Source organism: Urocitellus parryii, chromosome 14, assembly GCF_045843805.1.
Source record: "Urocitellus parryii isolate mUroPar1 chromosome 14, mUroPar1.hap1, whole genome shotgun sequence".
NCBI lineage: Eukaryota > Metazoa > Chordata > Mammalia > Rodentia > Sciuridae > Urocitellus > Urocitellus parryii.
This window is the reverse complement of record NC_135544.1, coordinates 65,144,199-65,168,767: the sequence shown is the minus strand read 5'-3', so window position 1 is coordinate 65,168,767 and position 24,569 is coordinate 65,144,199. Positions and strand designations below refer to the sequence as shown.

At 52.5% G+C, this 24,569-nt stretch overlaps 1 protein-coding gene across 1 annotated transcript; it reads right to left on the bottom strand.

Annotated features, from left to right (window-relative positions):
- Nucleotides 1-2,632: 2,632 nt before the first annotated feature.
- Xkr5 (XK related 5) lies at nt 2,633-19,794 on the bottom strand. Its single transcript, XM_026380550.2, has 7 exons — nt 19,737-19,794; nt 17,451-17,634; nt 11,822-12,006; nt 10,405-10,614; nt 8,788-8,957; nt 6,968-7,079; nt 2,633-3,747 (listed from the first exon to the last, which is right to left on the bottom strand). The coding sequence occupies exons 1-7, from the start codon at nt 19,792-19,794 to the stop codon at nt 2,633-2,635; spliced, it is 2,034 nt and encodes a 677-aa protein (XP_026236335.2).
- Nucleotides 19,795-24,569: the final 4,775 nt, after the last annotated feature.

Genomic DNA, 24,569 nt, shown 5'->3' with positions numbered 1-24,569 from the left:
CTGTTTTGCCACAGCGCCTTTTACCACGGGGGGCAGAGCTGCAAGTCCTGACTAAAGTCTCCCCACTTTGCTAATTTTTCCTGGAATGTCACAGGCTCTGTGCTGGCTTTGAAGACCCAGAGCTCCAAGTGGGGATGGGTTTCCAGCCTGGGAGAGGTCATGGAGGGCAGAGGACGGGGGGCAGCCAGGGAGAGGTGAGGTGGAGGAGGCCAGCAGGACAAGGCTCTCTGAAGGCGGGCTGGATTTGTTTATAAGAAGCGTCTGTTCAGTTCCTTGGCCCATGTATTGATTGGGTTGTTTATTTTTTTGGTGTTAAGTTTTTTGAGTTCTTTTTATATCCTGGAGATTAGTACTCTACCTGACATGCATGTGGCAAAAATTTGCCTCTCTCTTCACCTCATTGGTTGTTTTTTTTTTTCCCTGAGAACAAGCTTTTTAATTTGAATCAATTCCATTGATTGATTCTTGATTTTATTTCTTGCGCTTTAGGAGTCTTGTTAAGTAAGTCAGGGCCTAATCCAACATAAAGAAGATTTGGGCCTAGTTTTTCTTCTATTAGGCATAAGGTCTCTGGTCTAATTACTAGGTTCTTTTCCACAAATATATGAAAAAAATGTTCAACATCTCTAGTAATTAGAGAAATGCAAATCAAAACTACTCTAAGGTTTCACCTCATGCCAGTCAGAATGACATTTATCAAGAATATGAGCAACAATAATTATTGGTGAGGATGTAGGAGGAAAAGGCACACTCATACATTGCTGGTGGGACTGCAAATTGGTGCAACCAGTCTGGAAAGCAGTATGGAGATTCCTTAGAAAACTTGGAATGGAACCAACATTTGACCCAGCTATACCACTCCTGGGTTTATCCCAAAAGGACTTAAAAACAGCATACTACAGGGACACAGCCACTTCAATGTTTATAGCAGCTCAATTCACAATAGCTACACTGTGGAATCAACCTAGACGCCCTTCAATAGATGAATGAATAAAGAAACTGTGGTATATATACACAATGGAATATTACTCAGCATTAAAAGAATAAAATCATGGAATTTGCAGGTAAATGGATGGAGCTGGAAAACATCATGCTAAGTGAAACAAGCCAATCCCCCCCAAAACCAAAGGCTGAATGCTTTCTCCAATAAGTGGATGCTAATCCATAATGGGGGGTGTGCATGAGATGAGTGGAGGAACTTTGGATGGGGCAAAGGGGAGGGGGCAAGGGGTAGGAAAGATGGTGGAATGAGACGAACATCATTCTCTAGGTACATGCATGACTGCACGAATGATGTTACTCCATGTACGACCAGAGAAGTGAAAAATTCTCCATTTGTGTACAATGAATTGAAGAGCTTTCCACTATCATGTATAACTAATTAGAACTAATAAAAAAATTAAAGGCATGCTGGAGTTGAGAATCAGAGGATGAAGGGGAGGAATTGAGGGGCCCATGTTCTTCTCACTCAGCTGGTGAGAACCTAGGCAGAGGAGGAAAAAAAAAACGGATGATGTGAGGCACAGTGACTGTCACTATGACTCATTCTTTTTAAACTCCCCATAGTTGACGTTCACTGTTGCATTGAGCTGTCTGATTGGCTTCCATGGCTGGTGACGAGGATGTCTGCGAGCTCACTGCCGATGTTTGTGTGGTCTTGGCCTAAGTGAGGCTGGCTTCCCGTCCTCTTTGGGTCTCTGATGCTGTCCCTGGACCCAGAGACACCTGGAGAGGAGAAGCTCCCCACCCTAACAGCACACAGCCCTCCCGTGTCCTTTCTCTAGAGGGTTTATGATTGGGTCTCCTTAGCCAGCGATGAAGGAAGGCGTAGAGAAAGGATGGAAATTCCTACCCACAGGGTCAGCCTATAGAGAGGAGCGAGGAAGAAACTGTCACCAGGGCGCGCTGGCAGCCCTCGCTGGATGCACTTGAGTTGGATAGTTTCTCTCGTGGAATGGAGGAGGAAGCAGTGTTTGGAGATAAAGGAAAACCTTACTCTAAGGTTTCATCTCACGCCAGTCAGAATGGCAGTTATCAAAAGCAGACAAAGAACTGCTGGCCGGCTGGCCTGCGGGAAGGAGATCTGGGATTTCACTGAAAAATACCATCCAGACTCTGCCAAAGAGCGAGGAAATCTCAGAACGGCGTTTGCGGGTTCAGTTGACTCCAGGCACTGTAGTTCTGCTTCCAGAGTTTGCATTGTCTAGCTGCGTGACTCCAAGAAATAATGCAGTTGGAATACGTTTATTAAAAAAATTTAATAAGCACTCAGTGTCAGGAAAAGTTAGTTACCAAGAACCCAGGGTAAAACAGAACTGAGTTTTACCTTTGTTTCCTAGTGCCACCAAGATGGGAAATGGGGACCATTCAGCTCACTGGAGGAGGCGAGCAGCCTGGGAGCCTTCACCCGGGTACACAGTGCTAGGATGTCCCCTGTGCTGGTGCCACAGGAGACGTTCTTGCAGGAGGTACAGGGGGCATCCAGTCCTGCTCCCTCATTTTTCAGGTGGGCAGACGGCGAGCCAGAGGAGGAAAAGCCCGTCCAAGGACGAAGACGTCAGAGGTGGTTTCTCTCATCATGGCTCCCGGTGGCTGGCCCCATTTGTGACCTGTTGTCTCACTGTGACTGTGGTCAGATATAGAAGCTTGCCTCGGGCTTCATCCTGTCCGGGCAGCTGCAGTCCCTCTGGATGGGCTCGGACTTGGGGGTGGACGTGAGGCGGGGCTCTTCAGCGGATCTCAGGCTCATCTGTGGCCACAGCCTTGGGGTGCCACCTACAGCAGGATGGCTCAGGGCCTCTGCCGGCTCCTGCCACTCCCCACACTCTGAGCCACCCAGGGCTGGTCCAGGGAGGCCTGGGCTGGGGCGGAAGTGTCTGCACGGGCCTGCGCCTAGGATGGGGCTGATGTTGGCCACAGTGAGGGGCAAGGGAGGCTGGGCAGGGCTGCTCTCTCCCGGCATCCTCCTGGAGCGGGCCAACAGCAGGGATGTGGGGCTGCCCTCTTGGTGTGAGGACATGGCCACTTCCGTGGTGGCACTGAAGTACAATGTTGTGCTCTCCGGTCCCTTGCTTCCTCTCAGCTGCCCCCCTGCAGTCCTCCCCTGCTCCCTGGGGGCAGCTCTGGCTCTCTCCTTTGGGTCGTCCTCCCCACGTGGAGCTGACGGCTTCTGGGTGGGCACACTGTCCTGGTGATCACTGGCAAAAGAGATGTAACTCGAGGTTTCCAAGGCGTCCACCTCTGCTTTTGGGGTCCCTTCAAACTTGGAGCCTTTCTCTAGGGCTGAAGCATCATGGGGGGATGACAGGTGGGCTCTCTGGGTAAATAGGGTCTGCCCCTGCAGACTGCAGTGTTGACTGGACCCCCATGTGGGGGGACAAGGGCAGCCAGAACTGTCCTCTCCCAGGGCTGCGTTGATCTTGGGCACATTTCCTGTTTTTAGGGCAAGTTTCACCAGCAGCCAGTGGTGGCGGCTCAGGAGGGACCCCTCCCTGGAGCCTGTGTCCCCCGTCTCTGCCTCTGCAGGGCCCTGCTCTGGGCTGGAGGCCTTCTCCAGCACCCAGCTTTCTCCGTGGCAAGACTCTGTGCTCTCGGGCCTCCCGGCCGCTGGAGCCGTGGTCCCGGGAGGGGCCTCCTGCTCTGCGCTGTCCCTGCCGGCAGGGCCTCTGCACGTCCTCACGAAGCCTGGCCAGATGTCTGTGGACTTGGGGTGCAACAGGCTGTAATAAATAACCAGCGACACGCTGCCTGAAAAGACAGAAAGAGTACCAGGTCAAGTTCTCGGAAGTCCTGCAGCCTCATGGTTTGTGGTTCCAGGTTCCAGCCATTTTGAGTAGAGCAATATCAGTGGGATCCAAAGTGAGACTATTTGGAGCCTGAGAAATGCATGTTCTGGGGGAGTTTGCAGCTTCTAGGGTTTGCAGCTCATCTTCAACTGGAACAAGAGAGCTTGACTCCTACTGATTCTGGGTCTTCCTTCTCAAGCACACTCCCACCGAGTGCTCGGGTTGTGTGTGAGAATATATGTGTGTACATGTGTGTAGTGGATGTGTAGCACGGGGATGTGTAGCGTGTGGAGTGGGCACACGTGTGTGAGTGTGCAACATGCCTAGAAGAGTTCTCAGTCAACACCCTGGTGGAGGGGCCACAGCGCTCTGGTGCTGGCAGAGGGCTGCAGCCCAGGCCGTCCTGCTCCTGAATAGCTACATCAAGGAACTTCCAGGAGCAGCAGCCGGGCTTCCTCTGTGTGCAAACACCTTTGTCACATTGTTGCCTTTTTCGCATATTTTGATCAGGAGTGTTGACTGCTGGGTAATCTCTTTAACAGAGCATTCCAGTAAGCCTCCCACACAGCGCCCAGCTTCCTGCGGCACTGGAGGAGCGCTGGGCAGGGCGCTCCTTATCAACCGCAGGAAATGGGAGGAAGTGCTGGCGAGAAGAGTCTGAGGGCGCCAGGACACACCAGTGTGAAGAGCTGCAAGGGGCCCCAGGACTCTGCCCCAGACCCTCTGTCTCTCGGGCCAAGGACCACTGCTCAGGGCTCGAACCAGGGACACGGGGCAGAATCCCTACATGCTCGGTGTGGCCTCTGCAGCAGGCCCTGATCACAACTTCTGCACACTGCTCTCACATTGCTGGGAGGGACCTAGTGCCACCTTTTACAATGAATGACCCAAGACGAACCAAGCTGTGGGTCATAGAAGTCCTTAGCACACAGATCCAGTGAAAAGTCTCTCCAAGGGCCACGCGATTTGCTGGTTTTGGGTTGTAGTCCCAGGCTGGCAGGCAGTAGGTGCTCAATAAAGAAGGAAAGGTGGTGGGGGCTAAATGTGAGCAGGAACTGTCTACTTTCAGCCTGAGCTCTAGCTCTTTGGACTACAAATCTCCCTCCCCTCCCTTCCTACCTTCTTCCTTTCCATTTTGTTTCATATTTAGTGATATCAGTTTTGATATAGTGTATTTGATTGTAAGTATACACATAATATAGTTAATTCTCAATAATGCCTGTGTTGAACAACTGGCTCACAAAATTTCTTTCTTTTTCGTTGTTTTGTATCTCTTCCTGCTGAGGATTCCTGAGGCCCCTCGTGAGCCAGGCCTGCTCAAGCTCTGCCTTCAGTGGAGAGGGACAGGCAGGCCCACTCTGGCTGAGCCCTGCCTGTGCTCTTCCCACCCCGAGCTTATAGGACTCCACTGTGCCTCCCCTGAGCCATAGCATGCAAAGAGGTCAGTCCTCATGGCTGGCTCCGCCGTGATCCCACCTGCCACATGGCCCCACCCCCCAGGGATTGCTCGGCAGGGCCAGGAGCCCCCGGGAGCCTCAGGTTCTCACCTGCCTGGGCAGCCTGCTGTTCTTGAGATGGGTCATTCTACGCACACCAGCGGCTTAGAAAGGAAAGCGCAGCTAGCTAAGCTGTGTTATAAAGGGCTACACGGATGCCCTTCAGTGGGCGGGTGGTTCAACTGTGGTCCTGCCACGCTGTGGAATGCTGCTCAGCCATCAAAGGGCCGGTGAGGGAAGAGGACCACCCAGAACTGGTACCACAAGGGCATTTACGTAACATCCTTGAAGTGGTAGAGGTGCAGAGGTGGAGGGTGGGTGGCTGGCCAGGAGCTGGGGGTGTGGTGGGGTGAGAGGAAGTGGGTGCTGTGGGGGTCTTTGGTGTGGGAGGGTCTTCCTGTCTGGGCTGTGTCACATGCTGTCCTGGTTGTGAGACTGTGATATAGTCTTGCAGGGTGGAGACTGGGTGATGGGTACAGGGTACTCTCTGCATGATCAAAACTACAACTATCTGAAAAGTTCATCTGAAGAAGCAGCATTGGCTCAGCCACCCACTCTGCCAAGCCAGGACTCTGAGGAAGAGGAGGCAGGCTTAAGGCCCAGGTGGCTGGGGCTCACGTACTTGCCATAGACCCGTGATCTGGGAATCTCCTCTGTGCTGTGAATGGTCTCTCACCTCGAAGGCTTTGTGTCTAGGTTGCTCTTTCCCCTGTCACAGCTGCTCTCGTAGGCCAGCCCACCCCCAGAGCTGGGGCAAGAAGAGGGCCCTAGGTCCCTGCTGCCCACCTCTCTGGGGAGGGCCCAGGTGTCAGGTGGTCTTGTTGCCTCCATGTGCTTCCTTCAGAGTACAAGTGGGCAGAGGAAGGGGTGGGGCGTGGCAGGACCTCAGGACCAGGTGAGGGGGGGGGCATGGGCAGGACCTCAGGACCAGGTGAGGGGGGGGGCATGGGCAGGACCTCAGGACTAAGACTTGTAGTGAACAATGGGGGATCCTGGGCAGGGGCCACTGCCACGTGTGGTGGCCATCCTGGACAATCCACCACAGGCTCAAGAGCGGCTGGCAGGGCGGGGGGGGGGGGCAGGCTAGCATCATCCTTCAAGTGCAGGGATGAAGCCCCTGCTGAGCTCACCCCTATCAGGGAGGCAAGGTCAACACATGGACACAGCAGTGACATCAGGTTGTCCATTCACTAAGTGTGACTGATACCTGAAGCCCCCGAGCACGGTGCTGATGCCCATGACGGAGCTGGGGTGGACGCAGCTAGACCACTTAGCAACTGCTGGTCTCGTGGAGTCTCCTAGAGACCTCTGTGCAAACTCTCTCCAACCAGCTGCAGATGTGACAGACACCAGAGTGCCCGTGGCCGTGTGGTCAGGCCAGGACAGGGAGGAGAGGGAAATCACCCTAACCCCATGGGAGCCTGGAGAGGGGCTGGCACAGGAGGCATTTTGGCTACACAGGGCTAGGCCCAGCCTCACCTGAGTTCCCAGCAGTCAAGACAGGACAACAGGGCTGATCTCAGTTTCTCTTGCCCTGGAGCATGGCCTCCAGCCACAGCACAGTGGCTCTGTCCTCAGTCCCCAGCCCACCACCTCTGAGCTCAGTTTCCTGTCCTCTGAGTCCAACATAAAAACAAGACAACCAAGTTGAGGAGGCTTGGAGAAGGCGGCCACGGTGGGTCTTACCTATCAGAAATCCAGACAAGACCCCAGCTATGGTCCGCAGACTGCTCCACGAGGCCCCCTGGAGGAAGTCAGTGGCCAGCACCAAAAGAATGATGTCTTCCAGCAGCATTACCTGTGGGACCAAGGCAGAGCCACCACCTGTCAGAACAAGGCAGAGCCACCGCGCCCTTCCTGGATCTGCAGCTCTTCCTCGCTGTCTCCAGGGTGCCCAGGCCAAATGGCCCCTAGAAACAGAACCCCTCAGTGGACAGGATACGTCACCTTCCTCAGCAAACTACCTGTTGTTCACTGCAGGAGAAATGCAGGCCCAGGAGAACACTGATGGGAGGAACCCAGGAGATTTTTGTGACCAGATCCCAGAACTTTGAGAGATAAGGAAAGTTCTTCCTAACCAGAAAATCGATCTGCGTGTGGTTAAGAATTCAACTAGAGCTGGTCAGCACGGGCCAAGGTGACCTAGAGTTGCCATGGCAGGGAAGGCCTGAAAGTCTGATACCGTCCTGCTGTCAGTCCAAAGTCAAGAGGTGGACCCGGGCAGGACTCTCTGGAAACTTCTCTGGGATCCCCAATAAAACTGGAGTGCAGGAGAGGTACACGGTCCCTGTCTTCCCTGAGAGGACCCACCCTCTCCCTTGAGAGTGTCCCCTTCTGCTTTCCTATTCCTTCATTAAACATTCTTGTTGCTCTGAGCGACATGTCTGCAGTCTTTCTGACCCGATTGCAAGAATTGGGGTTTGAAGAGGGGGTCTTTGTGCTGCCTCAGTTTCTGAGAGGGCCCCAGCTCCCTAACAGTCATGAGGACCCAGCTGGCTCAGGCTCCTGGAGGTCTGAGGTCCCCTTGGGAAGCTGGGTGGTCGTTATCTGTATTTTCCTTATAATTGTCACCGGCTCGGCTGGTGTCTCACCATCTTTTTTTAACTGTATTTCCTTTTGAATGTGTAACCCCCGCTGGAGTTTGCCTGCTAAGGCTTGTGACATCTGTCACGTGTCTCACCTCCACTTATAGGTTACTCTGTGCCAAGCTACTTATGCCACCTGTTGTTTGATCTTGCAAGTAGATGGGTCTTACTTGTCACAGGAACACTGAGGGACAGGTGGAAAAGGCTGCGAGGATCTGAGTTCTGGGTCGTGACCAGCAGGGCTGGGGTTCCGTCACCTCGTTAGCCTTCGAAACCTGGGGCCTGCACCTCTGGGCCATATTTTCTCTGCTCTGCTCTTCACAGTGCAGCTCAACCTTCACCTTCTGGCCCCAAGTATCTCTGGTCACCAATGGGAAGCCATGCTGGTAGGTCTCTCCTGCCTGGCCCACATCCTGCCTTACTATCATGTGAACTTACCAATATGAATTTTTAAAAAAATGGGTAGAAATTTCTGCTGAAATAGAAGCAACCTGAAGACTGACATCAGGCCACCTTTGAGATTGTCACCCTAGGTAGGACCGCATCTGGAACTCGGTGATAAACACCTGGTAAAGACTGAGGTGATGACCAAGGCCGTTTTGCGGGACGAGAACCTGCAGGGACCCTCAGCAGACAGCAGAGAACACACCAAACGTGCCTCAGCTTTGCCACAGTGATTCTGTGGTGGCACCTGGACATCGGCTTAGTATTTTCACAGCCTGTCGTCTCCATTCAAGACTAATTCCTTTTAGAATTTTCTTGTAAACCACGCCAGTCCTTCTTTCATAGCTGTGTGCACACTCACGCTCCTGTGTACACAGAAACATACACAGGCTCCTGTGCACACAGACACACACACACACGACAGGCCACACACATTCTGGGAGAGCCGGGATGAAAGAGCGCCCCCGTCGCACTTGCCGAGTAGAAGCTGGCCATCCTCCTTCTGGAAGGGCTGTCCCAGAAGTCGAGGTAGCAGAGGATGTACACGGCCCCCACCAGCAGGTTGAACAGTCGCCAGTGGCAGGTGCTGTCGATGATGTCACTCTGCTGGGCTACGAGCCAGAACGTCATCACCAGCCAGTGGGCACCTGGGGAGAGGCGAGCGGTGGTGGTCAGGGTCCAGGGGGAGGTGGGGGAGGGGGCAAGAACACAGAAGCACGGCCTGGAAACATCCCTCTCTGCTTGCCCCAGCATCCAAGAACAGACACCAGAACCCAGAGGAGTGGAGGAGCGGCAAAGCGGCCAGTCCAGCTCTGCACCTATCACCTCTCGAGCCTCCCAAAGGGCACTGGCCTAGTCTGGAGACTCGGAAACAAAGACGAGCTGCTGCCCTCGATGACACATGTCAGATGTTACGTACCCCTGCCTTTTTGGTTCCAGAAAGGTTTTAAGGAGGCAGTTACAAAATCGACTCTACTATTTTAAAATTGTTACTACATGAGCCCAAACCCTCTGTACCCACAGGGAAAGATTCTATGTGGTCCAGCTATAGTTTTTATGCCTATGTTTTAAGATGAGTAATATCCTTCTAGAGTTAAAGCCGAGTTTTTAAAAGGATGAATAAAAACATCGTTAATTTCTCTTTTGGAGCAAGTTTTTTTTTTCCCTCCCAATAACTGTATCAAATGTTTGTTCTGGGCCCAAGGGCCAAATATCTCTCAATGTCTCCAGTTCCCTTAAAACAAGAGTACACTGTTCTTTCTTGCAGAGTGTATTCACTGATGACCAGAGGAGACTGCTGTCCTTGGCAGAGACACACAGACCCCATTCAGGAGTGTGCAAGGCCAGAGAGACTCCCTGTCATCACTGTGCATCTCTGTGTGCCCTGGACAGAGGGCTGGGGTTCTGAAGAGCTGTCTCGTTTCAGACAGAGACAATGTCGGAGCACTTTTAGGGACTATAAGCAGCTTCGCATAACTTGTATATTTTTGTTCTGGATCAGGGCAATGGGACCCCAGACCTCCCTCCTATTTGAATGACAGTTTTTCTAGGGAAAGATTTTGGTCTGTGATGTAGAATGGTGTCTATGCCCTGGGGGTCCCTAGGACTTTCGAGGCTGGGATATGTAAGCTATGGCGAGGTCTCTCCAGAGCAAGCCGCGTGCCCTCCTTCCCACTCCACAGCCCTCTGGGAGCTTGGGTCTGCGCCTCCACGCAGGGGGATCTGGGTTGCCTGTGGCTGCTCGGACCGGCAGAGCCCAGCAGAAGCAATACTGAGCCAGTTCTAGGCCTGGCTTTTAAGAGGACTGGCAGGTCCCACTTCCTGTCTTGGAATTCTCAGCTGCCAAGGGTGAGTCCAGGCTACTTTGTGGAAGAGCAAGGCCATGTGTGCACGCAGCCCGCTCCAGCCTCCCTGTGAACCCAGAGGCCTGCTCTCCTGCTGCAACCACAGGCGACCCCTAAGCAGGAGCCACCGGCCCAGCCAAGCCAGCCCCAGACCTGGGGCTCATGATCATCAACAGTGATTTCTAAGACATGCAGCTCTGCGGTGTGGTGTTATGCAGCAGTAGATGACCAGGGTGTGAGTTCGGCTTACCTCCAACCACCAGGACCCAAACGCGGTAAGCTCTGCAGAACAGAGCCAGACTCAGGACGCGGGTCCCCAGCATGCCCATCCGCCAGAGCTGCTGGCAGAAGAGGGCAGCCCATGGCATGACGCGGTGGCCTGGCTTCAGGACACCCAGGAAGTGGGTGTAGGACACCAGGGCCCAGGACAGTGAGGACCAGGAGAGCAGGGCGCTGACTCCTGAAAGGGAAGCAAACAGACAGAACATTCCTCGCAGGCTCCAAACAGCCACAGTTGAAGGTTCATTGCTTTTTTTTTTTTTTTTTTAAAGAGAGTTTCTTTTTAAAAAATATTTATTTATTTAGTTTTCGGTGGACACAACATCTTTGTTTGTATGTGGTGCTGAGGATCGAACCCTGGCCGCATGCATGCCAGGCGAGCGCGCTACCACTTAAGCCACATCCCCAGCCCCAGGTTCATTGGTTTAATGGGGCATATAACCTCTCATTAAAACCCACCTCTACAGAGGACACCACTGACCAAGTCCCTTGAAGGTGGAAACATTAACAACTGTGTGCACGAAGGTACAAATCTGTATACAGGAATAAATGAGGACACAAAGAAGCACTTCCACTGCCCAATGTCCTGGGTGCCCTGCCCAGCAAATGGCCTATCCCTTTGTAAGCCCTTAGGAAGAACTTCCCAGCCCCAGGTCCAAACCCTCTGGTCTAAGTTCTGTTTAGAACAAAGCAGACCCTGGAAGATGATGAATGTAGTTCCTTCCCAGGTGTTTTGCTGCTCAATCACTGGATCATGTGAAGGAGATTTAATAAAAATCTATAATCAGAACATAAACGGCATCAGGCCCTTCGATGAAGATGCATGGAAGAATGATACAGTCCTGTCTTCTGAGCATTTGGTTTATGTACATGTCGTGCACACAGAGGGAGGGGGAGGGAGGAGGTGGGTGAGGGAAGGAGGGAAGGAAGGAGAAAGAGAGGGAGCGGAGGGAGGGAGGGAAAGAGAGATTGTGGATGCAGGAGATGGAAATGTGCATCATCTGGGATCTGAGTTGTGGTTTCCATGAGGCTCTGGAGTCAGCTCTGGCTGCTTTAGGAGTTATTCTAGTGACTAAGGACACAGGGAAGATGGAGCACTGATCTCACTGAGAAGCAGTTCTTCCTGGGGTATTTTCAGGGTCATCTTAAGTGCACAATTTCTATCTTCTGGCCTGACCTTACAGTCTAACCCCCAGGAGAGCCAGCTCACTGAGAATGCATTGCCCCAAGCAAAGCCACCTGTAGTCCCCTACGGGCTAGTGAGCACAGGATGCCCTCATTCTCCCGGGCAGGGGAAGTCTCAGTTGGGAGGGTTTTGCTAACCAGTCATGTGTTCATGTCCCCCTTGGGAAGTTGACAGTCTGAGCTCTGCAGCAAGAGGTACTCACCTGGCACAACATCTGTGAAGTCTGAGGCTAGAAAAACATATGTCTGGAGCAGCAGGTGGGGCCCCGTCTGCAGCAGGGCCTCCAGGAGCCGGAGGGCTGACAGGTCAGCCTCCTGCAGCCACAGCTGTCCCCAGTGGGGAGCCTCCTCTGCCTTTGACAGAGCACTTGATGTAGTGTCCCAGTGCCTAAAGAAGAGCAAGGGGCATGGTGACATGGAGCCAGGCTGTGGCAGGACTCAATAGGATACCCTCTTTCACTCATTGACAGGTAGCATTCCGGGAAATACCCTAGGTACTCATCAATGTCACCCAGAGTCATCAGTCAGACTGTCACTGGGCTGACTCCAAGCTGAAGATGTCAGTTCCAATGGGTGTGCCCTGAGTTCTGGTGCTCAGCCAGGCCCAGCCTATGTGCCACAGACTCCCCACATCTGGGAGGGTGGGGAGGGCAGGTGAGGAGCCAGGACCCAGTGCAGGAGCTGCCACAGGGCAAGGAAACCCAGTCGGGTAGGCTGGCAAGGTTGAAGGCAACTCCACGGGCTCCCCTGCCCCAGAGCCTCTTGGGATGGGAATCAATTCCTTCAGCAGCTGCTTGCTCCAAGGTGCTGTGTGTGGTCATGTCTTTAGAGCCCAGAGAGATGAGAAAACCCTCATCCTCACACTCATGGAGTGCAGAGCTTTGTGTGCCCTAAAACTGCGACACACAAGAACCTTGTGCCCTAAAATTATGACACCCAAGAAGCTGGGGGGCTGTTCATGCTTAGGGGCCAGGATGAGAAAGAGAAGCCGCACACATGCACACATGCTCACATGCTTGCACTTGCACACACACACATACACACACACACACACGTGGATGGAGGAGAGTCAGGCTGTCAGGTGGCAAGATGAGAAAGGGAAGGCATGTCGTCAAGGTGGAGCGTGCAAACCAGGCTGAGGCAATGGGGAACCAGAGGCAGCTGGAGGCAGATGGACAGCTGCTAGCAGCCAGGTGGACACAGAAAACAGCAGAAGGGATGAGTCCCCTCACACATCTGTAGCACCGGGCTGCGCAGGACCCCAAGGACACTTCAGCTCAGCCCACCTGGGTAACCTTCCTAGGGTCTGGAAGAGGGTCAAACACCAGTGAAAGGCCTGTTTCCCATAAACCCATCCCAGAGGCCTTTTCCTCATATTCTCATCTTCTGAAAGCTGTCTACAATGTGGCGTGGGTCACCTGCTAAACTGCCCAAAGGGCCACACGGACTATCTAACAACCATGCCACTCCCTGGTCACACTTGGGGGTTCCGTGGACTCTGAGTTCCCATTGGTGATGAGGTTTCTAAGCATCAGCAGCAACAAGGGAGGTGACCACCTGCCTGCTGTGTGGGCGGTGGTGCCCACAGCTCCATTTAGGAGCAGAACCTCCTGGTTTTGTCCAAGTTCAGAGACACAGTTGAGCAACCCCTGGGCCAGAGCCAATGTCCCTGGAAGTCCACAGGGGAAGGCTTCCCAAGCATCTCCCTAGTCTCTGCCGTGACAGGCAGACTCTGATCTCTGGCCAGCTCCGCTATGTCCAAGCAGAAGGTGGGGGGTCCCCTTTGAAAGGGTTTTACTTACGGGGCTGAGGGCCTAGGGAAGATGCTGAGGGAAAACAGTTTTCCTTTTTCATGATTTGGAATCCTGGAGTGAACTGGTTTCTCACTGAGTCTTTGAAGCTCTGATTCTGACACAAACTTAATGTTAAGAAAAAACATATGAAACTCCAAAAATATAACCAGAAAAATGAACCATGTTCACTAGAAGCTTATGATTCAGTTTTGGAAAGAAAACACACGTGAAAGGATTGAGGAAGAAACCATCAAAATGAGCAGTGAGGGTGGAGGTGGAGCCCGAGTCCTGGCAGGGGGTCGGGAGGTCGAGGAGGGCTCTCTGGGGGGAGGGTGTGAAGGCCTTGTTGGGCAGCTGAGGTGGGAGGGAACCTCAAGGGTGTGTGGGGTCAGTGGGACAGGGAGCGGGGCAGTGGGAAGGGTCCACGTCTGGGATCTGTCAAGAGTCTGGTGGAACAGAGGCTGGGGCCAGACGGTGAAAGGTTCCGGGGTGGGCTGAGGCTGCTGCCCTCCGGGATGCGGACGGCCTGAGGGAGGGCAGCCCCCCAGGTTTTGTGACAGTAGGTCACTGGGGGCCCTGGGAAAGCTGGGGTGATATGGAAGGTGCAGAGAGGTGGCTACCTGGTCCTGAGATCCAACCTATCTGTCCTGGCACAGCACACCCAGGCCCCCAGCTGCTCTGGCCTGGCTTCTGACAGCCTCGGCCGACTGTTGCTAGGGCAGCTCTTCCAGGCCCAGCCTGCCACGGTGGTCTCGGCTCTCTCAGGGCTTCCAACCGCAAGCTCCTTAGGCTACAACCAAGGTCCCTCTGCCCTGGCACTTTCCCTGCTCTAGAGAACACTCTCCTGTACTGAAGACAGATGTCCACTCCCCAGACAGGAGTTTCTGGAAGCTGCTGTGCCTTTGCAGCAACACTGCAGCTTCCTGGTCAGAGTCGCCTCCCCGCCCCCCCACCATGTGAGAACCTGCAGAGGTGCCAGGACCAGACCTCAGCGGGTGTAGGGACAGTGCTCTGCCGACATCCTTCTCTGTGCTGGTAATGCCACTCTCAGCTCTGTTCCCAACTCAGCCTCAGAGACTGCCCTCACTGGCGTGTCTGCAGCCCCTCGGGCACACATGAGTCACTAACCATGAACAGTCACACATCAAGCATGCTGAGCCCTGTGGATGACGGTCCAGGGTCTTGGTCGCATTAAAAACACGGGCTCCACACAGAGGCTTGGAAACACAACCCATCAGCCTAACTTGTCTTTAGAATTCAGTTTCTCAGCAATCTAGTCTTTTCTGACTAACAAGTAAGCAAGAAAATGTGTCCACTACAACTAGAGTAGTCTGTCTTGGGCCCAAGACGTGGAGAATAAGTGATTTTTTTTTCCAATGTAACATTCCTGGGGATGTTGGCCCTGTCAGCCTGCAGCTCAAGGTTTTGACTAGAGCTGTGTTTTATGTACTTTTTAAGTATTCAGTCTCCACCCATCTACACTGAGCTTATCTTACACGCCCTTAAAATGTGCCTCTTTCTTTGAAAGAACTTTTAACTTCTAAATGTGCTAACACAGAATGCATGCTGAGGAGATTAGCTAGGGACTCTTCTACCAGTTTACACGGAGTTTAATTGAATTGACAGGCTTTAAACATTGTTAAAAAGACGTTGGTAACAGAGTAGTAGAAGGGACACAAAAAGCCCAAATAGAAAAAAAAGTGACTCTTGGTTTAAACAAGCTGCTACTAATGTCAGGTTTGAACAGTCAGATTTAACATGAATATAGTTTGTATCATTTTGTGTTAAAAAAATTCAGCAATTGTGTTTTAAAGTCCTGAAGTTTTATAAGCAACTTTCCTCAAGAGGGTTGTGGTTTATTGATTGCTCTGTTTTTGAAGGCTCCTCTGCATTTCCTTATGGAATCACTCCCTGTGGGCCATTGGGATCCAACTCAGGATTGTGCAAAATACCACTGTTTTGGCTCCCCCTACAGGTGACTTACCAAACTGTGATTAAAAAAAAAAAAAGATTTGCTTTAAAAGACTACTTTTACCATGTTTTCTTTGTGAGAGCTGAAAGCGCTAGCTTCAGAATAAGGAAAAGATTCTTCTTTCTATTTTCAAATCTCCTTACTAAGGAAGTAGATTTCTGTGTTTTGGCTAATTTGTAATCTCAGAAAACTTGTAAGCTGGGTAGTTTCTTATGCATATACTGTCATGAAGTTAGAACCAAATTTGTGGCTTGTTTTTAAAAACTGCCCACTCTGCCTTGATCATGTTCTGATATTTTGCCCCCTTTTCTGGCTTTTATTTTTCTTTTTATTCGCTCAACCTCCCCTTTTAAAAATTTTTTTGTGTTCTTTTAAATCATGTGTAAATTTCTTTGGTTACCTTCACTTCTTTATAATGATCAGATACACGTGACTAGTTGTCTTTCCTAGCTCCTAATTTTTGCATCTCTCTTCACTTACCCATGCTAATTTTCAGTATGTACCAGAATATCAGTGTGCTTATGGAGATTCTGAGAGCCCAGGGGAAGACAAGAGGGTGGGGTCCACTGTCAAATACCAATACCAAGAATCTGGACATGCCCCGGGCCTCTTGCATCCCCACCTCTGAAGAAGGCGCTGGATGAGGTGGGCCTGAGGCTGCCCAGAGTCTCAGAAGGCACATCTACCTGACAATTACTCAGAAGGCTTCTCCTTAGCAACTACAGGGCCAGTCAACTCCGCAGGCTATCAGCTATCAAACATTTGCTTAGGAAAGCCTGGCTCAGTTTCTCCATAGGTCTCTGGCCCCTGAGGTCTCGTTCTTGATGACTATGATGGCTGAGGTCAGGAAGAGGCCCGCGGCCCTCCTGCTCTCATTTCGAGGCCAGGCTGATTAGGGAGAGTATGGAGACACTAGGCAGTGCTCAGAAGAGGCTGCAGGCCCCAAGTCCAGGCAAAAGATTCTCTGCTGCCTCCCAGACCTCGTGTCCAGTCCTCCCCAGCACTCTGGCCCATGCAGGCCCAGCTGGGGAGCCTCTGTGGTGGCTGTGGCTGTGTTTGTGGAGCCTGCTGACACAGACGGCCGACTGCGGGGCCTGTGATGCTGTGGTGGCTGCCCCATGTCTTTCTCAGGAGCACCTTCCACTCTGGCCTGAGGGTCCCCGGGGTGGGGCAGGCAGCATGCCATGCCCATGTTCTCTCTGGACCTGGGGCTCCCACCTGTGAACCTGGTACATACTTGTTTCAGGGCCTTGTGAGAAAGTCCTAGGGACAGTGACTGGGACAGCACAAACCCTCAGAACAGAGAGCAACACTTGGCAAGGGCTCCTTCAGTACACTTCCAATTCTTGAACTCTCATGGCCTGGGATAAACACTCGAGCTACAGGCTTTACCAATCTGATCCCTGAATTCTTCTCCTTTACAAAAAGTCCCTTCAGCCCTATGGGATCACTGAGGCGGCTGATTGCTGAAGTGCACATTTGTGCAAACTCACTGCCACATCTCTCTGACAACTCCCTGTTTCCAGGTGCTCCGGGAGAAGCCACACCTGGCCTCAGAGGTGGCCCGTGGACCACAGGTAAGCCCACAGCACTAGATACATCTCTGGCAGCTTTTCTGTGGCAAAAACACTGGTCCTGGCTCCCAGACGACTTCTTCCTTTCACAAAAGTTTGAACAGATGCTGCTGTGGGGTGTGAGGGTATGGGGGTGTTCACTGTCTAGCCTGTGGCTAACTCAACTACGTCACCTTCCTGGCCTAAGATAATAGGTGTTCAAACAGAGCTGCCATGAGCAGCTTTATGAGGCTCCAAAGGTTGACCAAAGGATGGACACAACATGAAGACAGAATTTAGCTGAAGACAAGAAAAAGCTTTCTAAAGGTTTACAGATGCATCTAGGAGGGGGCCCTGGTGTTAGAGATGCTGGATGAGGGGATGTCAGTATCAAGCAGAGGTGTGATCCTGAACTTCCAGGACCTTAAGGACAGAACATATGGACAGAGGTCAGAGGAGTCCCTTCTTGCACCTGGTCATGCTCTGGAGGTGGAAGGAGGCTGGCTGTTCTTACCGCTTCCAGACGCCCAGCTGCAGGAGGTGCAGCATCACCAACAGGCCACGTCCCAGATACCCATCTTCTCGGAACCACAGATAGCTCAGGCCCTGGACCAGGAAGCCAGGCAGGAGGACAGAAAAGGCCAGCCACCCCCAGAGAAGCTGTCCTGTGGTGAAGTAGTAAACCACAGTACAGAAGCCTGGAGGGACGAGAAAAACCAGAGGGGTTATTGGAAGGATAGGGCTGTAAGTATTTTCAGGTTTTCCGGATATTACAATGCTCTGAAATCTTACAAAGTTTCTTGGGTGGGAAGAGACTGCTTCTCTCGGAGGTAGCACAGGGCGCCTCCAGGAGCATGCTTGTGACATGCAGACTGCCCAACCCAGGGCCACCCTCCTCTGTCTGGCTCCCACCCCACGAGACAGTACTGCTCTGCCTTAGTCGTCTCAGTGCCAGGAGTCAGGCATCCAGGGGTCAAAAGAGCTCAACACATACACAAATCATCCATGTTAGCTGTCCTAAACTGACCCCGCTGTGCTTGGTCCTTATCTGGGAGGCCCCAACCTGGCCTCTCTACCCTGGCTGCTGTCTTCTGCCTCCTGACCACTGTACTTCCTCAGGGGCCCTCTGTGGCCTCCTGCCTCTGGCACCTGTGAGGACAATGAACTTGCTTTCCTGAGCCTCTTGTCTACATACTCGACACTCCATCTCATTAAAAGACAAAACCAAGCAACCTAACCAATCAACATGGTGTCCCCACCGCGAGCAAGACTCTGCTAGACCCTGCCTGGGAGCTGGCAGAGCTGGCTGGCAACAGGGGCATAAAGGTGTCAGGGCTCTCTGGGGCACCTCCCTCTGTTACAAGGAGCCACTGTACCAAGTACCTGGCAGCTGGGACGTGCTCTAAGTGTGCCGCCTCCTCTCTGGGACATGGTGCAGAGGACCAGCATTCCTCTCCCCACAGGGTCCTCAGTCACCCTGCACTGCTGCCCACCTGCTGGCCTTTATCCTCCCAGCTAATTGGGTGAGGCAGCCTCCTCCACCTGTGCAGCGGGCCCTCACTGTCAGCACCTCCCCACCGCGGCTGAGGATCCGATGAGGCTGGTAATGGAGGCAGCAGCGCTGGTGGACACGGGGATGCCCAGTAACTCTTTTAAATCACTGTTACTTGGATTTTACAGTATTAAAGTTTAAAGTGGGTCTATGAGCACAAGCCATGAATTTCGGTGGCAAATGCACTGCCCTGAGGAACAGCTGGGAGCCCCAGCAGAGGCGTCTGGGCCCTGGGCTCTGTCCAGCGGTCTAACCGCCTGCGCGTCCCGCCACACACTCGCCAACCAGGGCCTGCCCGTCCGGTTTTAGCCCTCCCCTGCCGCAGGGCAGGAATTGGGAGTGCTTGGGTAGGACCCCACCCCGGCTCCTCCAGCGCCGCTTGGAGAAAGCGCAGCGGGTGAGCCCGGGGACGGGCGAGGAACCGCGGCGCAGATCAGAGAGAGTCAGCGCCCGGCGGGTCCCGAAGGCGTGCGTGATGGTAGCGGGCGAGGAACCTTCTTGATCCTGGAGCCTCCCTAAGGCCACCGTCCCGCTCCCCAGAGGCGGGCCCGGAGGACTGAGAACCGGAGGCGTGGCGGAAGTGGGCGGAGACACTCCTCTCCGGCACCGAAAGAGTTACACGTTCAAACGCGAAGGGCGCGAAAAGTATGGCCGCTTTGCTTTGCCTTCACTCGGTGGTTGGGTTCCCCGGCAGTCTCGTCTGCCCCACCCCAAACCCCAGTGGGGAGCCACTGCCCTTCAGGCCCTGGGTCCCCCAAGCCCTCGGCTCCCGAGCGGCCTCCCCTCTTCAGGCCGGCCGGGGCGATGGGGAGAGGCGGGGCGCATCTTGCAGCACAGCACTTTGCGAAGCGCGTGGAATAAGAATTCTGGAGCGAGGGCGGGATGCCAGTCCGCCTTTTCCGGCGGGGGAATCCCCCATCCGTGGGGGACCCCTGGATCGGTCATGCATGGGGGGGAGGGGTGGAAATTCATGCAACCGCCGGGGGGGATCGTGCATTCCTGAGGGCTCTCGAGCACCGGCGGGGGATTGTGCATCCGCCAGGGCTCTGGCAACCACGAGCACCCACTAAGGATCGGCGGGCGGGCTCGGCAAACTGGGAGGAAAGCCGGCGTGCAAGTACCAGCGCGCAGCGCTCTGCAGGCTGCCCAAGCGGGCAGGGTGGGGTGTGCGCCCCCGCCGGCGCTGGGGTGGGGTAGGGTGGTGGAGGGAGCACCCGCCGGCGCCAGCCGCGGCTGCGCTGCACTCACGCGCGCTCTGCTCCGCCGCCTGCAGCAGGGCGGAGAGCCCCAGGAGCCCCGCGTGCATCCTCCAGCCTGCCCCGCCGCCTGCGCCCGCCCCTTCCCCTGCCAGACGCCCCGAGTCGGGGAGGTTTCCGGCCTGAGGCCCGACGGCGGGAGGCATTTCGGCCACAGCCGTTGGGCGCACGGGGGCTGGTTCTGGTTTATGCCAAGTTGCTAGCAGGGGAGGGAGGGAAGGAGGGAGGAAGGACAGATTCCCAGTGGGAAGTCCCGTTTAGGTCTGGCCCCTTGATCTGGACCTCAGGAGAAGTGCTCTTTTGTTGGTCCTGGCCCTGGGATGCTGCTGAAAGCAAGTCCGGGAGAGGGGCGGGAAGGAACTGAATTAGAATCGTTAATTGGATCTTTGAAATCTTAAAATTATGCGGCCAGAAAAACGCAGGGCGCGTTCCGTGGCATCTCACCTCCAAGTCCTTCTACTCACAGAAGCTCTCCCCTTCCGTCCTTCCGTCCTTCCGTTTCTCTTCTCTCAAAACCTCATTGCCCTGTTCCCTCTCGCCTACCTCCCACCTTATATTCACTCTCAACCCCTTTCCAGTTTTCCTATCAAAGGGACTATGTGGCCGCATGCACGTGGAAGCAGTACTGTCATGCACTAGAATATGAATATAAAGTTGAAATCGGTACAGAAATTAGGATGAGGAATAAAGGCTCTTCTTGGTTGGTGAGAAATCCGTGTGATGTTCTGTATCTTTCAGCATTTCAATTTTTTAAAAAAACTTTCTCTCGAAATCCTAGGTATTACTGGAGTACCACCCCTGTGTCCTACATTTCCTGTGTTAAAAAAATCTAATGATTTAAAAGCTGGACGGTGAGGCTTTGCCTTGGGACAGCAGCAGTTTGAGTGAGAGCTAAGATCAATGTCTTTGGCCTTGAAAGAAATGGAAGGGTTTTGGAAAGAGAAGCAGAAAAAAAGTCACAGAGAAAGGGCTGAGTTGCTACCTAACCACCTCCAACTTCCCTCTGTGACTGCCCTTGACTCCGCTTTTCTCCCTGAGCCACTTTCTTCTGCAGTCACCTTGGATTACAGGAACAATAGGCTGGTCCAGGAGCCAAAATTACTTCCCAGCAGTGGCTCCCTAAGTGGGAGCAGTTACCCCACGAGGCTGTTTCCTGCCCTGCAATCCTGCCTTCTCACATGGGAACCATGTCCCCCTCAAGCCACTGTGACCTGCCCAGAGCTTCTTGCCAGTCCCCAGATAAGGATCAGCCTGACCAGTCCCTGCCCAGGACCACCCACTCCACAGGCTGTGGGAGCCCTGCAGCCAGGCAAGCCCCCAGCCCGGGCTTTGTTCCCCTTTTCTGCAACACCTCCAGCCCCTTGAAGATAGATCTTTGGTCACTGATCCTGTTCCTCATCATTGCTGTCTCCTTGGCATGTTGGGGCTGGTGGCTGAGCTGGTCTATTGGGACCCCTGGGGCCAGGGCTTTCAGCCGAGGATTCTGGTTACAGTGACTCCCATCCCAAATCACAGCCGTGAGGTTACGCAAGTGGGCAGGGAGAGAAGGTGGCGGTGTCTTATGGAAATCTCTTGGAAGCTAGAGAAATGGAAGTTCCTAGGGTGTAAGTCCCCACCGCTGTCCACCCCTCTGCTTCTCCCCTCTTTCTGTGCACATCCCAGCCAAGGAGTAGAGCTGCTTCTTAATTCTTGAATCTGGCTGCTCTTGGATTTGCTTTGACCAGTACAATGTGGTACTAATCCTGATAAAAATTGTAATAAACAATTTATTGGAGAAATGGGAAGAGGTAATTCAGAGAAAAGAAAAACCTGAAAAGGCCCAATTTACTAAAGAAAACATAATCCAAAACCAAAGAGAATTGAGATAATGCTCAAATCATTAATATTTTGAGAAATGCAAAGTGCAATGTAATCACATTATTGCTTTAGTTAGATCAAAATTATGAACTTGGATGATACTCCAGTGTTCGTCTAGAGCATGAGGTGGCCCCAGTGCTGGGTGGGAGTCTAGAGCCATCCTGAGGAAAAGTCGTATGGTCTGCTTCAAAGCCAGACACGGTGCTCCACAGTTAAGGTAGTTGTGATTTTAACTTCAGATACACACCTTGGAGTCTTTGATCATGCTTTTCTTTTTACATTATTGGAATAAAAATGTGCCTTGAGGTTAATATTCTGCTTTTTCAATATGGTGAATCAGGCTCATGGTCACATAGTTTGATCTGATTCTTATTGGCCTAGGCTTTGTATTTGGCTGTGTTGAGGTGCAGTGATTTTTTTGTGAGTGCCATGTTGGGAATGGAACCCACCTCGCTAGCGCTCTGCCACTGAGCTGCACCCCCAGCCCAACATGCCCTGATTCTTTACCCTATAGTTGAACATGTACTTGTTTGTTTGTTTCTTTTTTTTCTTTTTTTGTAGTGTCAATACCGCTACAATAACCAGTTTTTGGACGTAATTCTCCCCTCCCTCTTCTGTTGGAATATGTTTTAAAGGATAAATTTCCAGGTGTAGGTTATTAGACTTTATGCTCCTTACCAAGAGTGTAAAGAATCCTGTAGCCCTTGGTAGTTTGCAGCAATCCCTGAGGGCCTGGACTTGGACAGGAGGGCAGTTGTTTCTCATACTGCTGCTGCTGACCCTCGGATGACCCTTGAGGGAACCATTGAGGGAACCCTTGAGGCTTCCAGAGCATCTCCGCGGGTGCTGGGGAGGGAGCCTGTGCTATCTGCCAGGACTCTTCTCATCCTTACTCCAAGCTGTTGGAAGAAATCCTCCCTTTGTCTCGTCTAACCTCCTCCACACCAGAACCGTGGTCAGTTTGCAAGGGCAGTGTAGTGTGTAGACAGGGTATAGGCTCATTCGCCGTGCACGATGGGTGTCTCCAAAACACGAAAGCCACGCAGTGCAGGCAGATGTCCGGTAGGTGGCGCCATTGCACCATGTATTCCAATCTGTCTGAGGCCGTCTAAGGGGAGAAGTGGAAAAACCTGTTTATAGACATATTTGGAAAACAAATCAGTGTGGAAAGAACTGCGTTTTATTTTTTGGTACTGGGGATGAAACTCTGGGGCACTCCATCACTGAACTATGTCCTCAGCCCTTTTATTTTATTTTGAGACGGTCTTGCCAAGTTGCCCAGGCTGGCCTTGAATTTGTGATCCTTCTGCCTCAGCCTCTGTTGGCATTACAGTAGTTGGGATTATAGGTGAGTGTCATCATGTCCAGGTAAACGAATTTTAATTTTATTAAAGTAATCCTTTGTACTTGAAAATCTTGGGTAACTTACAAATGCTTAGGAAACATGATCTCAACAGGCCCTGCCTGCAAGCCCTGGAGTGGGCTGGACCTTACTTGTTCACTGAGATTCAGAGAGACATTTGCTCTGCCAGCAGAAGCAGAGCCTGGTGTGCAGCCAGGCATCTCCAGAGAACTGTGGCGTTTCACAGCAGGTGCTTCCCGGTGTCGTGGGGTGAAAAAGAAAATCTTTAGACTTAGAAGAGCTGCACTTGACAGCGTGGCAGGGATCATTTTCTTTGCTTCCCCTACCTCCCCCTGGGGCTGGGCAGACACCAGCAGAACAGAAGGGCACACCCCCATGATCTCCTCCCCATGGCCACCCAAATAAGAATGAGATTACACTAGAAAAAGAGTTAGCAGAACAAGGACGCCTTCAAAACCATCCCCCAATGCCTTCCAACCTCACCACTCTGTCTAAATGCTTCCTCCGAGACATCTTTACCCACGACTCTGATCTGAATCCCACCTAAAAGGGCCACTGGATTTTCCTCTGCATCTTCCACCTGCTTCTGCCTCCCCTGCACCCTCCCCCCAGCTCAACCTGCCAAGCCATGGATCACCCACCAAAGAGGCTGTGATGTTTTAAGCTAAGAATTGGAAATGGCTTCTGACCTAGCCAAATGACAAACTTTTGAAGGGTCCAGAAAACAGTTCAGCGCTATGTAGAAAACGAAGTAAGGTGAATTCATAATTTAACATGCCTCTCTTCCCACCCCACATACACAGGCGCCTATGTAGGTAAAATGTGAAACTACCTTCCCCCACAGTTGTGCATGTGGAAGCTTCTCTTCTCATGCACATGGTCCTGTTTGTAACCAAGACCCCAGTATTTCTGTGCACAGGCATCTCACGTTTCAGGCACACCCAGCCTCTGCACATGTACGCCTGGTCATGCACACCTGTTACTCCCTCTCAGCCTCTAGACACACATCTCTCCCAAAAGTTTTTACACAAAGTAATTGTCACTCCTAAATTGAGCACCTGTTCATTTATTTTTCAGGAGATAATACAGTGGCATTTTTAGAGTGAAAGTTAAGCATTTGATCTCATTCTCCAGGCTCCTTGTCCTGGTCCTTCAACCCATTGCAGCATTTTTCCCATTGTGATAGCAATTGATGGTCCTCTGGTGGATTGTTCAGAAAAACTTATGTTGACTGCCATTTTGCAGAAGAGAGTAGCTATAACCCGTGAAGAAGAAAATTCATTTGGGTACTTGGTTGAGAATAGTATTTGCTGTGAGTTGCAGGCCATGCAGTGGCACTCCGTCTGGAGAACTTTGCCTCTAATAATGTTCCCGTGTCCCCTTCTTGGCTGCAGGAGTCCTCCACTCTGGACATGTTGGGTGTTGTCGTGTCTGCCCAGACACTGGCTCCTGGCTCCCCATCATCCCATCCCTGCTGAAGAGGCTGGGTGGGGTGGGGTCATGACTGGACCTCTGCACCATAAATAAGTCTGGTAAAGATCACCCTGGACAGAAAAGAGCAGGAGAGACTGGGCAGAAAGAGCAGACCGTGGTCCTGGAGGCCAC